At 35.4% G+C, this 16,149-nt stretch overlaps 1 protein-coding gene across 4 annotated transcripts in view; it reads right to left on the bottom strand.

Moving 5' to 3' along the window:
* Positions 1–16,149, bottom strand: part of mfn2 (mitofusin 2) — a 51,440-nt gene that overhangs the window by 16,943 nt on the left and 18,348 nt on the right. For all 4 annotated transcript variants that reach the window (XM_087263714.1, XM_087263715.1, XM_087263716.1 and 1 more), the window contains exons 4-10: positions 14,802–14,964; positions 5,593–5,717; positions 5,145–5,253; positions 4,067–4,174; positions 3,768–3,921; positions 1,998–2,065; positions 1,795–1,916 (exon numbers count right to left, since the gene is read on the bottom strand). In XM_087263714.1, coding sequence (XP_087119840.1) covers positions 1,795–1,916; positions 1,998–2,065; positions 3,768–3,921; positions 4,067–4,174; positions 5,145–5,253; positions 5,593–5,717; positions 14,802–14,964 — 849 coding nt within the window. The remainder of the gene's footprint in view (positions 1–1,794; positions 1,917–1,997; positions 2,066–3,767; positions 3,922–4,066; positions 4,175–5,144; positions 5,254–5,592; positions 5,718–14,801; positions 14,965–16,149) is intronic.

Here is a 16,149-nt window from a genome sequence, read left to right as displayed (position 1 = left end):
TTTTGAAGAAAAAATAAGATGATGAATTCAGCCATTCTCGCTACCAATAACATTAAAATAATCAAGACATATTTCCATATTGTTCTGCCACTACATGATCAAAACAAAAAACGGGTTTTGATCATATTAACTACCGTTGAACTTTTTTTTTTATTTTTATAAAATTTAGAAATAATTTATAAAGCATTATGACACAGAAGACACTGAATTGAGTTGGCCAAAATATAGCCCTGTTGGACATTCAATTATTACTCTCAAAGTTGTTGTATTTATGTATTTGTATTAGGCATGGGCCGGTAAAAGATTCTGACAGTATGATAACCTTTGATAAAAATTTCATGGTATTACAGTTTTGTGCTCACTGCTCTAAAATATACTCTTTTTAAAGGGCCATGACACCCCCCACTTTCAGTTAAAGTCTACTTCAGAATTTTTTCAAAAGATGCATGATTAATGGGCGTGGAGCTCCGCGAGCATCGGGCAGGAGTGGGCGTGGCCAGCAGGGGAGAATGTGAGCGAACGAAGCTAGCTCACAAAATGAGACAAACCGTGAGGAGACGCATGAGTTTATAGTTTACAAAGTTAAAATGCAAAGAAATGATCAGTGATTTAATGCCCTGCTACATTTGTTATTCGTAATTTCATATAAACATAACCACAATTTATATCATTATAAAGATAGGTGTGTTCATGTAAACGCTATAAATGAGGACTTCTCCCTCAATCCCCGTATCCAGCAGACTCAGTGCAGCAGTTCTCCTGACCTGTCTATTTTAACCATTAGCCCTGCTGGTAATCTGGAGGATTTAGGCAAACACAGCTGCACAGTGATGTGTCTGAATGTGAACGAACTCCTGATAAAAGACAGCGTCCGCCATTCTCTAATTCTCGTGCTGCTCTCCCGACAAAACTGCTAGCAGCACACACACAGCTTTGCTTTATGATTGGCCCTGACAAGATCGCAGGGGAAAACATGCAACAAACCCCGTGGATCATGAAAACAAACGCATACGAGCCTTCATGAACGGCTAAATACTGTGTGCCCGTGCCGTGTCTCACAGCTCGGGCTTGACTCTGGCAGGTCTCATGAATAATTAAGCAGCCGGCTCTTCTCATAGGATAAGAAAACTCCGCTATGAATATTAATGAGAAAACGACACGTCATCATTGCACTTGCAGTTCTGCGCTACGTCGCCGATTTTGATCCCGCCCCAAAAATCATTTTAAATCCGGAAGCTGAAATTAGCTGACAAAAGATCAAAATTATCCAGTTTTCCCCACAATTAAAGCTGACATGTGCTAACATTGTCTTAACTGATGCTCAACACACAGACATCTGTTAATATATAAAATAAAGTTCTCCAGGGTGTCCTGAACCTTTAAATGTCTGGGTAAAAAAGAATAACTTTTTTCCCATTTGAGCACAATATATTCTATTTTTTGAAAGACTTACAATATTTAGGAGCAGTAAACACATCAGGCTAATTAACTCAAATGAATCATTAGCTTCTGCTGTTTTCATTTGTTTCAAAAACAGATTTCTTTACAAATAAAACGGCATCTTTGGATATTTTTTGCTGGAGATACTGTTGTCCTAAAAACAAAACAAAAAATGTAAATAAAAAATCTTACTCATACCTTAGGAACGGTATAACAGAAAATTTTGGCGGTATTAAAACCTTGACTTTTCCAAACCGCAATATAGCTTAAAAACGGTTATATTCCTAATAGCTAATTTCAGTGTAAGAGTTTAACGTGATGGATTTTTATTGCTGGCGTCTTTAAACCACTCACCTCTGCTCTTGAGCTGCGATGTGCACAGAATCCATTATCAGACGCAGAGCTTCAGAAATCTGTTTAGCTCTCGTCGTGTGCTGCTCAAACTTCGTCTTCACTGCTGACTGCGAGATACACTCCTGGAATAACAGTAAAGTACAGTAGATGACAGTCAGACAGACTTTTAAACCAAACATACTTTCGAACACAACAACACTCACCTCAAAACGCCTTTCAAAGTTCTGAAACTCAAACATTCTGGCTTGAAAACCTTCAGCTAATGCACCACCTGAAAACCAAAAAACGGATTAAAAAGGAGCTTGATGTTTCATTCTCATGGCCAAGCTTTAGCCTCAATTATTAATAAATACTATTACCTTAATACATTCATTATTTTGGCAGTACATTGCTGTCATTCACAACCTTAATGTATTTTTGCCTTTATTCAATTTAAACTGTTACTTTTATATTAATTAATTTATTTATTTTTAATTAAAATTTATAATTAGTGCTGTGCAAAACTTAATTGTGATTCAATCGCATTCATAATAAAAGTTTGCATTGACATAATTTATGCGTTTACTGCTTATATTTATTATGTATATCTAAAGACATAGATGCATACACAAAAAATAAAAGTTTTTTTTTCTGCAGGTAATCTTCTGCATTTTTTTTTTACAGAATTTTCCAGTTTTTCATTATACCGTGAAATATCTGTTGTTTTACACATATGTTCTGTAATAAAAAAATGTACAAAAATCTTTACTCACATTAAATTTACAGTTATTGCTTATAATTTGGTATTACGTCATTTTTCTGCTTTTTAATGTAAATTTCTTGTATTTTTAGAGAGTAACCCGTAATTTTAGGTTAATATTTACAGATTATTCCTGTAAAAATCAGGAAACAAAAAGTCAGTCAAATTGTTTTTAGTAAAGATAGTGAACATTTGAAGATTAACATGAGGTAATGAAGTGAAATGATAGCCTATTGATTGTAGGCAGCATATAATGCATGCACTGTAAACTGGGAAATGTTTATTTTACTACTCTAACAATGTTGCTATGCGAATTGTGACGATCACCAGTGATCTAGTGGCTGCGAATTGCTGAAAAACTACACACGTTACTTTAACGAACTACAACTCCCAGCATGCACCTCGCACACACGTGTTCCTAATTCTAAGCGATTACACACAAAGTGAGAAGGTCGTGTCTGAGTCTTAAACTGTTTAGTGAGCATTACGACGCAGTTTCCCTTACCTTGCCATGTTTGACCCCTTTACTTTGTTATTTTGTTTGCTGCCTTTACGCTTGGGATTATCTGCATGCACCTGTTTGTTCCTGTTTCAACCTTTAATTGCAAGATTATTCTGTTAATAAACTGCTATTTAATCCTCAACTTTGTTGTGCAGGTGTCCTCACCTTTTTTCCAGTTTTAAAAAAGGATATTTGGGAAATTTTGGGATATTTAGAGATTTCATGCATAATTACATAAATTAATCTGTATAATTGCATTAATACCATGCATACAGTAATTTCCAGACACGGTTGCTTCAAGCAAGGAAACAGGAGCGCGAACGTGCTTTAAACAGTCGCGCGCATCACATCAGCTGTTTGCGCGACTGATCATCCTCTCATTCGGTATCCACCTGCTTTCTATTGCTCGTGCGAAAGCAATTATTTCTGTTATCCCATTTGCACGCATATTGGGTCATCCTTATTGTCGAATTCTGCTTTTAAGAAAACCACAATTAAAAAAATATTTTCAACCTGCCAAAGTGGCTAGTGGGAGTGACTTTCTAACCCGCCAAAGCTGAAATCTACCCGCAATTGGCAAGTGTTAAGCCCTGGTGACATTCATTCTGCAACAATATTAAAAAATAATAATAATAATTTTAAACAATTAAATAGACAATTAAATGAACAAAATAAAACAATTAAAAATACATAACATCTTAGCATTTAAACATCATTTGAGACTAAATCTACCTGCTTCAGGCATTCCCTGGGCCTTCTGTACACGCGCCTGAAGAACTTCTTTAGCAGAGACAAAGAAGATTCGATCCCCGGCATGAGAGCGATCCACCACCCGCAGCTCATCCACTAAAAAACTAGTGCAGCGGTCCATGTGCTGCCGCCTCACCTGACAAAACATCATAAGAGAGCAAAAACTCCATATCATCTAAAAGGTTCAACTAGTTTGCTTTAAAGTTATGCTTCCACTATTCGTTTTTGCAGATTCAAATGCATCTTTAAGGTGTTGTGTGTGGTGTCATGTGATTCCTCACCTCTTCCATGTACTCTGGCTCATTGGCCGATGCGTCCCAGCGGTTGTTCAGGATGAAGATATTAGGGCTGGAGAGGCGTTCGTTTACTTTGTGAAAAAAAGATTTTTCCTTTAAAAGAGGAGAATCATGTTTTAATACGTTGACTGACACCAGTAAAGTCACATGATGATAACGCGTTTTAAAATTTGTAACAACCTCAACAGTCCCATGAAGTGCATTGAAATGTGCATTGTTTATTCTAAGTTTGAAGTAATCTCAACTGAAAAATGAACAGCTCCTCCCCTTTTAAAAAAACAGCCAATAGTGTTTTGTTTAATCCCAGCTTTGCCTCGGTTGAGCTCAAGTGCATCAAATGTAAAGCATCTTGAAGGGGGCGGGGCATGTCAGATACGAGAGAGCAGTTGATTGGTCAAGACTTGATGAGAAACTAAAGTTTGAGGTTTGGATGTTTATATCAGTTTATATTGTCTAAACTTTATTTTTGTTACTGTTTTGGAGTGCACTAGCTATTTTTTATCCTAAAAATGAATATCTAAAAAACTTAATTTCACAGGACCTTTAAAAGGGGAAATGAACACTCAAGTTTACCTTATTTTGTTCATTGGATTCCACTTTAATAAAAATATATAAACAAACTCGATTAATGTAATTATTTAGAAGTAAACAGCATGTTTTACTATAGCTTTTAGACCTAGGGTGCCACCATCTTGGAATTTCACTGAGTCTGATGTCACAAGGTTGGTTCCATTCCCTCGGCTGAACAGATACAATAGAAGTAATAGACTAAAAACTAAAGCCTAATTTAACCTAATGAGTGAATTTGTGGATATGGAGCTGGTGCAAATACAAGCATCAGATTTGTCTCACAATTACAATTTGCACCGTGTAAGCCTGCCTTTACAAGGACAAACACTTAACAAGACAAATTATTATAAATGCAGATTAAATGAGTGTATATACTATTGCAGTTCATCGGTGTCCACAATGATGTAATATACAAAACGCTGTAAAACGCTATAAAAAAGCTTCTGCTCCCACATTTCATAAGTGTTTATCACAGAATAAAGAGCTAACTCACTGTTTGCATTAAAGTGGACTCTGAATTGGCCACCAGCACAAAAACGTCAGCATCGAGGCAGAATTTGTCGATCCAGCTGTCCAGCTCTGTTGTGACATCAATACCAGGGCTGGATGAAGAAAAGATATGCAAGTTTTAGGCTGAAAGAGAATACTAATAAAATTTTGATGCAGTAAATTGATCTTATAATGCAGTAGACTTACAATGCAGTTGTACGTTAACCTTTACATTAAAATTAAAACGTGAATATAAATACACACAGATTTTCCAAATATTAAAATAAATAAAATATGCAAACAAATGCAATTACAAAAGAATTACACTGTTTGATTCGATGTTAAATGACAAGCAATCCTTCCTAATAATAAAGTATTTCAGCTTGCCTCCAACGTTACAGCCAGGCAACGCAAGTGTGTGTGTGTGTGTGTGTGTGTGTGTGTGTGTTTACCTGTCCACAAGTACCAGGTCATCACGCAGCAGCGCACACTTTGCTTTGGGCCACATGACACACACCAGGCTGCCAGCATCCAAATCCTCATCCTGATGTAAAGCATGTGCCAACTGGTTCACCGTCTGCCAAAACACACACACACGTATTAGCATTACCACAGTTTTAATCAGATTAAGTACCTGGAATTAAAGCAGTCCTCTCGTGGAAAACGTGATTTTAATTGATCTTTTCAAATAAACAAATGTAATGTGTAGAAGTCACATGCAAAGAAGTTCGCCAAAAACAGAGATCAGACTCTCCTTGAGCTATTAGGAGTGTCTAAATACGTATTTTGTGACAGTTTTTTGTTACACAGGAAGAGTAATACATTCCCTACTATAGGTCCCTGTAACCTACAACGGTTACACTGTTAAAATATAATTTTATAGTCAAAACAAACAACACCAAATCAGAAAATGTATGAAAAACAGGCACTGTATGAAAAACACAAATAAAAAGTACTGATTTTTAAGTTTACTTTGAATTGTATTTAATTGCAGACAATACAACAAACATTATTTAATGTGTTCCTCATGATTTTTATAATTTTTTTTCCTCAAAATGAACACGTATTACAATTTTGGTTCTTGCAACACAATAAAAAAAGATGGAACAGTAAAGCTTTTAACACTTTGTAATGTTGCCATTCCTTTTTGCAACACTTAAACGACGTTTAGCGACTGAAGACGCCAAGCGAAGAAGTGCTTCAGGTGTAATTCTGTCCTATACTTCCCGCAAACAAGTCTTAAGGTGGGCAACAGTACGGGGTATTTGTTGTCGCATTTTGGGCTTAAAAATGTGTCACACATTCTCTACTAGAGAAAGGTCAGGACTGCAGGCAGGCCAGTCAAGTACCTGCAGTCAAGTCAAGTACAAGTGGTTTTGAAAGGTCTCGTTGAAAAATGCATGTATCACGTTTTATTCAAGAACATTTAAGCTGGTTTCAGTCCTCAGTTTTTTCATTTTACTTAAAATGTATATTTTTAAACTTTGTTAATTAAACTTCATTTTGTTAACCTATTATTTTTATGCAACTGTCGAGTTGCTTTGCGAAGTTGCTATATTCATTTGCTATGAGAAGAACAGAAAATAATTTGTGGCATGCTGATTTATCTGAAATTGTGAATATAGGTCTTTATACTACCATCAGTACTATATAGTACCTGCAGTCAAGGCAAGTACAAATGGTTTTGCAAGTTCTTGTTGAAATATGCATGGCATATAAAAGATAGCAATATATTGTGCTCCAAAATCTCTATGTACTTTTCAGCATTAATGGTGCAAAACCGAAAACCCTCAGCTCACCTTTGCTCCTAAAGGACTAGAAATTTCTTGGATGCTGCTTTTGTACCAAATCATAATTACAATCACCTGTTGAAATCACCCGTTTCAAAATCACATTACTTTTAACCAGCTGACCTGATTACTAGTCCTAAATTGCTCCTTTTTCCAATTTTTTTGGAAGCGTTGCAGGTCTGATCGACAGTCAGAAATGTTTAGTGTTCATATTGTCTGCAATGAAACACAAGTCAAAGTAAATTTAGAAATCACTACTTTCTTTTTTATTTGCGCTTTTCATACTCTCCCAACTTTTTTTGAGGGTTTAAAATCAATCATGAAAAATGACATATAATTTGAAAGCTTACAATTCTAGTTTCCATATCTAGTGCCATATTATCATAATTTGTTTTGTTTACAAGGTTCTAGTTTAATGTATCATCATTATTGACACCTTACAGATGTTGATCTACCTTTACCACTGCACACACTTTGTACCATTTTATTTATCAAGTTTAAGAGTCTCTTTAACGCTTATGTTTATTTTATTATAAAGAGATCAGATGTTTTGTTTCAATATTTTTGTTTTTGACTATTACATTTATTTGCCTGAGTAATATTGTTAAACTAAAACAAATTGGTTGATTAAATGAAAAATCCTAATATTCCTAAATAGATTATTTAAAAAAATATTCAATAATTATTGATACCTAATGACATGAAACATGAAACTGTGATCATATTTTTACAATATCGCCCAGCCCTATGTTTTGTATTATTTTGATCTTCTTTTTTGCCCCCTATACAGTACATTTTTCATTTTGGGTATGAATAGCTGACCAGTTTTGTAACAATCAGTGGAAGTGACATCACTTCCTGTAAGTGTTTGTACTTGCACACCTTATTGGAAAACTAATTCCACTTTATGAACCAATGGAGAAGAAAAATGCAGGGTTCAAAGTAAAAATAAAATCTATTATTTAGCCTGCAAAAAAACTAAAATGAAGCTCACCATAGACTCAACTTAAGACGACACCAGACTAATACCATATTAAACCGGACTTAAAGCATATAATTAAATTAAAAATAGGATTTTATTGCATTCCGTTGCTAAAAAATTGTGGGCTACAAATTGGTAGAGGTGTAATGTTCTCCATGTAAAGAGCTGCGCAATCATCTGGTGCAAGAGTAAACCAGAGAGTAAAAGATACAAAGCAATAAAGACTTGGCAGAGGGAACCGTATAACCTTTGGCCCACTCTTGGGGATGGTGTGCATTTGTTTATGTCATCATCGTGTGTACATGCAGTCAGGCAGGACGGAAATGGCCTCCATCACACAGAGGCAATGGGGAAAGCATTAAAAGGACCGTCCCCCACATCCTGGAGAGCACACAAATACTCAAAGCATCTTGAATTCTGCTAGGTTATATGATTTCAGTAGGTTATATTTAACTGTTGACTATTGTAAAATGAAAGTGTTTATCAATATCAAGTTCAGATCTAAAGCTCAGACAAGCCGTTTTGTTTAATCGTAGTGGTATAATGGATCACAAATCTTAGGGTTCGCATCACATTGTGGTTTTTTTAAGTCAGGGATCAAACCATTTTTTGGATCAGCCAAAATAGGAAGGAGACAAATGAAATTTGCTTTCCATTTATAAAAAAAAAAATAAAAAAAAACAGTACTGCAGGAAATGTCTGGTTTTAACAAACAGAACTTAGAAGCTGTAATTTCTTTAAAAAAATAAAATTAAGAAATACTCAGCTGAATACCAATACATTGTAAAAAAAAAAATAAATAAGTACTGTGAAAAGTTCATTATTACTACTATTTTTGCTGATAATGGTAAATGTAGAAATCTAACATAATAATTGGTAGAACCCATATTTATTTTTAGTCTCATTTTCTATAAATGATTCAGTTATTCACTTATAAATCTTCATGTTTCATTGCTAGAAGGATTAATTTTGAAGAATTATTCAGTGGCATATTTTTGATGGCTGGTTGTCGCCACCTATTGGTTAAATAATGTAATTGCTGCCTACAACTTTAATTTTGGGACGTCAAGTTGAACGCATACGATGGTGATTTTAATCTTTACCATAAACATCAGTGGTTTAACTAAACTATAAACTGTTATCCTAGTATTTGTGTGTTATTTTACTTCATAACTTCATCAAAAAGACTGAAAACTAATTCTCTTTCTTCATTCTTGCCTTTTAAAGGATTAATAAACATATGCAAATCACCCTCATTTATCATTTATGTTGCGTGGGTGTTGAGAGCATGATCTTTTAATGATTAATCGTGCAGCTTACACTGAATGCATTAATGCAGGCTAAACAAGTAGTGACAGAAACACCTTTAATAACTTAAGAATCCATCACATCCCAAATAACCTACCACAACTTCTTCAGTCATCATTATATTTTACTGGAAAGTGTGCATATATATATACATATACATATCAATATATATATACATATACATATCAATATATATATATATACATATACATATCAATATATATATATATACATATACATATCAATATATATATATATATATACATATCAATATATATATATATACATATATATATATATATATATATATATATATATATATATATACACACACACACACACACATGCGCGTGTGCGTGCGTGTGTGTGTGTGTGTGTGCGTATATATATATATATATATATATATATATATATATATATATATACACACATATCAATATATATATATACATAATATATATATATATATATATACACACACAGACACACACACACACACACACATGCGCGTGTGCGTGTGTGTATATATATATATATATATATATATATATATATATATATATATATATATATATATATATATATATATATATATATTATTATTATTATTATTACTATTAGCCTAATCCGCAGGTCATGTCTGTTCCGAACCGTGGGTTGTGATTTGTAGGAATCACGGATCAGCTGTCATCAGTTACACCACAATTTTTGCAACTTTTAGTAACTTGTAGGGGTGGGACAGTTCACAAAATTGTCAGCTGGGTTTGTATCATGGTTCTGTAGACACAATTTCTGGTTTGATTTGGTTTACATAAAAAAGCCCAATTGTAAAACATAGAAATATTATACCTAATAATAATAATCTACAGTTTACAGTACTTAAAAAAAGTTATTCTTACATTACGTTCATATGCATTCAGCTTATAAATGGGACACAATTACATAAATTTACGGTTTTACAAAACAGAAGCCTGTTTAAGTGTGCATTTTTTTCCTGTAAATCCTAATATTCAAATAAAATGGATGAAAACATGTACTTTAAGCTCCTGACATTTTTCAATCTATAATGGTGCAAATGTACGAGCCGATGTTTGTTTCTTGACTTTTACTCCATGAGGCTGCATCAATAAATGTCACGCTCATTTCAAACTCGCAGTTAGAAGCATTTTGATTCAAGCATTAATACAAATAAACCTCATCTCATATTTTTTCGCGCATACCTGCAGATAAACTAACAAGTAAACTGACATGCTCATTCCCAGCATTCCTTTACAGTAGATGACATGCTTTTAAGTGTAGCGTGAACATGTTCTTTCAGCCCTGTAAGCAATCAGTGCAGAGAAAAGGTCATGAGACGAGTCTAAATGACAAAAACGTGCAACCGTGTGACAGCTGGCAGAAAAAAAGACCCTGACTCATGTGAGTAATTATAGATCGGATCTTCCGTACAGTCAGCCAAAAGCCAGAGATCTTCATTTAGCACAGGCATTAGATAACACACCTTCCTGCCTTATTGCATGTCACAGAAGTCAATGTAAAATGCTCAATGTTCACCAATTTAATATAGCACTGTATGATCTGTTAGATTTGACTGTATTGGGGTCAAGAGTGACTGGGGGGCTTGCGAATGCATTAGATTGTTGCAATAGAAAATACATAAGCTTGACCACAGTTCTTGTGGGGAATAGAATGTATTGAAGTAGTTTATGTCCGTTTGTCATCCTTCAAGTATCTTAATCCCAAAATTCTGTTAGTTGGACAGTAATTAATACCAGCCACAAACATTTAGAGTATTCTCGGCAGAAAAAAAAGAAACTCATCGAGGTTTAAAAGCACCTAAGGGCAAATAAACAATAAGCAAGTTTTATTTTGAACAATCTATTTGAGGGTGTATCTTAGTATATGGCTATACTGTGAGGCTAAAACACTGTTGTTTCCTCGTTCTCATGTCAATTACGCAAGGGTAAAACCTCTGTCACAAACAGCCCAATTAGGACACAATACAGACTGTTGCAGTGCTCACAGGATTATAATTAGCATCCTCTCAACATTTGCATGTACTTTAGGTCACAATCCACGTCAGTTGGAACTGATGAGCAGCTGAGGCCCCGTTTACACTAGTGCGTTTTAGTTTGAAAACGACGTTTTAGATCAAAAACGATCCGACTAGCGTTTCACCCAGCGTCTCTAAACATATCTCCGTCCACACAATGCCACCAAAAACGTTTATCACGTGACCATTCTAGCGAATATATACGGCTGCTGTAGTAAAAAAGGCAGACTTTAACTGCACAATGACGCCTAAAACAGACAATAGTGCAAACAAAGCTCCCATTTCAGTGTCCATGTTGTTGTTTACAGTGAAGGCTGGTCTGTTGTCTTCCGGTAGCGTTAAAGCCATGTGTTATAGTCATGTGATAGGGGCTTGACGAATAAGGGAAGGATACGCAATGACACAAAAGCCCCAATCAGCTAGCGAATCTCGGCAGCCCCGCCTCTGTTTTCAGATGTCTCCGTTTTCCCTCATCCACACTGAGACAGAGCAGCAGCGTTTTAGAATGAAAACGGCCTCTCAAGCGTTTCCAAAACACTCCGTTTTTGGCGCTCGAAAACTCTGGAAAACTAAAAACTAAAACACATTAGTGTAAACGGGGCCTAAGTCATCAGAAGATAGACATCCAAAACATAGACTGATGTATTGCACTTGGGAACATTAATATGCATGCATGGCTTTTCGATTGGCCACAACATTCCCTAGTGAGAGTACAACAATGATCATTTTCCTCACAAATTTTTAAGTTTTAAACTTGGCATGCATGTGGGTCTCATGATTTTGAAAGCAGGAGATTCAGATGTTTTTTCTATACGTTAGTAAGCAACGACTCTACCAGCGTTTGGTAGAAATCCACAGATTTCTAGACCATCTTTGAGTCATTATTATGTTTTATTATTATTAGATATTAGCCCATCATTATTTATTTAGTTGTGTAAATGTGTGTAAATTTATATTCATTCAGTTTAATTAGTTTCAGTAATATTATAAACTAATACAATACAGTTAGCAAAGTATTGTCTTTTAATAGATATACTATATAAGAGACTTGCTTTGTTTACCTATTTAGTGGATCTAATTGGTTTTCAATCATGGTAATACTAAAATCATTCCACAAATCTTTTACAAAATTCTGCACAGAAATAGTAAAAAATGTATGCAGATTCTGTCTGGCCCTAGCCATAATATACGTATATTAATATTTTTTACTAAGTCATCATTTCTTTTGTGAAATTTGCTGCATTTGTAATGAGGAATGTAGAGTTTAAGCATTGTGTCTTGTCACTCAGCTCTTGCTATCATTATTCTGAAGAGAAAGAACAGCAATACACTTCAACTACAATTCAACATCATCAGTTTATGCAGAGATTGATTTTAATTCCTGGCTGAATTTACATTTATATTACAACTTCAAAATACAATAAGTCTCTTTTGTCAAGTTTAATTATAATTAAACCTATATTTCATCCACAACTACGCTCGGGAGCAAAATTACTCTTTACTCTGGTGATATACTGTGCTCAGAAATCTAGCTTTTGAATATATATATATATATATATATATATATATATATATATATATATATATATATATATATATATATATATATATATATATAAGGGGTGTCAAAAGGCATTGAAATTTATGCTCAATTTCGATTATTGAATCAAAAAATAGAATCGTCGATGCTGCCACGCCCCCATGTCACGTCAGCTTGGCTTGCCAAGCGGGAAAAAACAGGCTTGTTGAAGTGCTTGTTGAACTGCAGATACAGGAGACCCGTCGACAGAACTTAAACCCTCTCCTCTTTCAATGAAGTCGCCGGTGTGTAAGCATTTTGGATTTCCAGTGAGTTATGTTGACAACGTTCGTGTTGTAGACAAAAAAAAAAACACAGTTTTGCAAGCTCTGCTATGTGCGTATTAGGGTTCGTCCGATAGACAACACCGGCATCGCGATCCTCCGCCCGCCCCCATTGCAAATCCGCTCGCGAAAAGTACACACTCAGGCCCTGTTTACACTGTCTTTGTTTTTAAATGGCATTTTAGAAGGACAGTGATTTGACATCCACAGTGGCGTGTAGCATTTCTGAGCAGCCCTCCTTCCTCACTACCTCTGACACACACACACACACAGAAGCACACACACAGCCATGGGCTCGAGACAGCAGGTCCAGGCAGTCAGAGGATCAGTAGACTGCTTCAATCTTTCACTCACTTGTACTTAGTCATTTTAGCTCACACAGATACTGTTGGCTGGTTCCTGTTGGTTGTGCGTCTTTTTTACCGACGCCATTATAACGACACAGATCACTGCCTATTCATATATATGCCTATATATATATATGTATAAGATTAGTCAGTACTAAAACTAAATCTGGAGCTTATCTAACAAAATAACTTACGATAACAGTCCAAAAACTAGTTCATCCAAATTTATGCGATAGAAAAATATTAAATACAATTTTTTAAAAGAGAAAAAATCATGAGAAGCAAAAAATTGTTTTGATTTTGTAGGTTGTATATAAATTTTATGCAATATTTAGCCTGAATTTAATTGAATCATCTTTCAATTTCTAAATATTTTTGGTGACTAAAATATTATTTTAATAAATATATCTGTTCAAATGCCCCAAATCAATTTCCTATATTTACTGAGAAATGGATAAAAATATTCATTTTCAAAATGGGGTGTACTCAATTATGCTGAGCACTATATATAGCTCACTCACACCATGTAGGCAAAATAAACCTCCACCACTTAAGTAAAAATGATTTAACTAGACATCTACTCTGTTTGTTGAAACTTTTTGACAAATGAAGTATGATTATTTTGCACCTGTTTATTTCAGTGTACATCATGATGTGCGTGTGTATATGTGCGAGTGAGAGAGTTAAAGTGGGAGCAGGTATAGCTGTGCTTCAGAGCAGAGCTCATTAATATTCATGACTGTTCCAAATATGGTCAATAAGGACCCTCAGATACTAGAAGTATTTTATGGGGCATTAAATTATCATATAAAACCGTTTCTGTTTTCTTACCTAAGCCCCAAACCTATTATGTAGATATAAGAGAACAATTTACTTGTTAAAACAAAGCAGTATTTACGGCACCTTTAAATTTTGAGAATCAGAGATTAGTCAGGGATTAATCACGATTAATCAGAGAAAGCACAGTATGTACATTTAATCAGAATATGGTTTCAGCTTAGTCAACTTTTTTCCTGCCAATACATGGCTAAAATCTTGGTTTCTGTTCCTAAAAAAATTTAAGAGCACAAGTGTAGCTCTACAGGGAGAGGATGATAGGATCACACACCCTCATTAACACCTACAGTGCAAAGCTCATTTGTGGTTGCTATGGAGAGACGCACTGTGTTACGCAAGAGATCCAGTTTCCATTCCCGATCCCAGAGCATTGGTCTAATCTGACTCAACATGTCAAACACACCCAAAGACTCAAACAAGAGGGATCTGCTTTCATAATCACTTTGGAATGACATTCGAACATATAATAGTAAACTTGTACCTTAACACTCTTCCTTTCGTCCGACCCTTCAGTGAGCAGGAAAGACTCATTGCCATCAGTGCCTTCCACTCGCAGGAAGCAGTTGGTGGTGTGTCCGATTCCAGACGGCAACACTTTATCCCAAAGCATGGCATTAATGACGGAGCTCTTTCCGTTACTGGTCCTATAAATGCAAACGATGCAACTTATGAACTCAAATTATGCTTTAGTTTAGTTTCCTTTTGGGTGTGCTTTCCACTCAGGCCTTCAGACAATTCACGAGATGTTATTTGTAATCAGCATGGTCGATTTGAAGCACTGCACTGGTCCTTTTTGGTAAACCCACACATGCAATAATTAAAAAAACACCCGATCAGTCACCCGGACAGCACCACTCATATCATTCCATACCCGACCCTAGCAGTTTGACACACACCGCGACCCGAACCACACTCATCAAATGTTAATGGTTTCAGCTGACTTTGTTGCAAATTTTAAATCAAACACAGAAGTCTCTCTTGCTTGCGGTGCTTGATGCGAGGAACGGGATGGCAAGAATAGAACTAGCATACGCTGATAAAATATATATATTTTTCAGATACAGCAAAATACACAAGCAATGTCACTTGCTACTATAGTTAACAATATTGGAGCACTCTTGGTTGTCTCTCTCGAAGCTCAACAATATGCTAGAAGGTAAGCTGCCATCAAAGCTTAAGTGTAATGCAGGAAAGAGACCCATGATGAGCTTAAATCTTTATTCAAGTTGTGATTAGAGCATAGAGTTGTGTGCTCACTGTCCATCAGTTGCCACACGATTGCCTACAATGCTGCACACTGATTGACTACTGGACCAACATTCCGCTCGCGCCTGTTTATTACCAACCCAGAACCGGAAATGACATGTGAATAATTATTCCACCCGTTACATCAAATATTAGCTGTTCACCCGCCCGCATGCAGGACTTAGTTTTGTGTCTGTGTGGATTCGTGCGAGTGATTTGAATGGAACAAATGTCCACAAGGTAGTATGAATACTGAATGCATCCATCCATGCTTATTGTTGAGTGTAATTGAAATGGTTGCTCGCTCAGCTGTGCAATGGGAGGAGTAGAACACGGGAAAAGAAGCACACCAGAATCTTTAGTAGGCCCCTATTAAATTGTCCGAATTTTTCATCAATGGTTTTTAACTATATTTTTAATTAATTGAAATTTGTAGGAACCCTTTGAAATAAGCTTAGAAGAAAATCAAATGTAAACCATTTCTTTAAATAATTCATAATAACAATTATTATTTTAACCCACCGCCCCTACTGCACCCAACCCGGTCTGAGCTGGGATTGAACTGATGATTCCTTGCATGGGAG

Source organism: Danio rerio, chromosome 8, assembly GCF_052040795.2.
Source record: "Danio rerio strain M-AB ecotype USA chromosome 8, GRCz13ab, whole genome shotgun sequence".
NCBI classification, from domain to species: domain Eukaryota; kingdom Metazoa; phylum Chordata; class Actinopteri; order Cypriniformes; family Danionidae; genus Danio; species Danio rerio.
The sequence above is the reverse complement of the archived record's forward strand: the minus strand, read 5'-3'. Positions and strand labels throughout refer to the sequence as shown.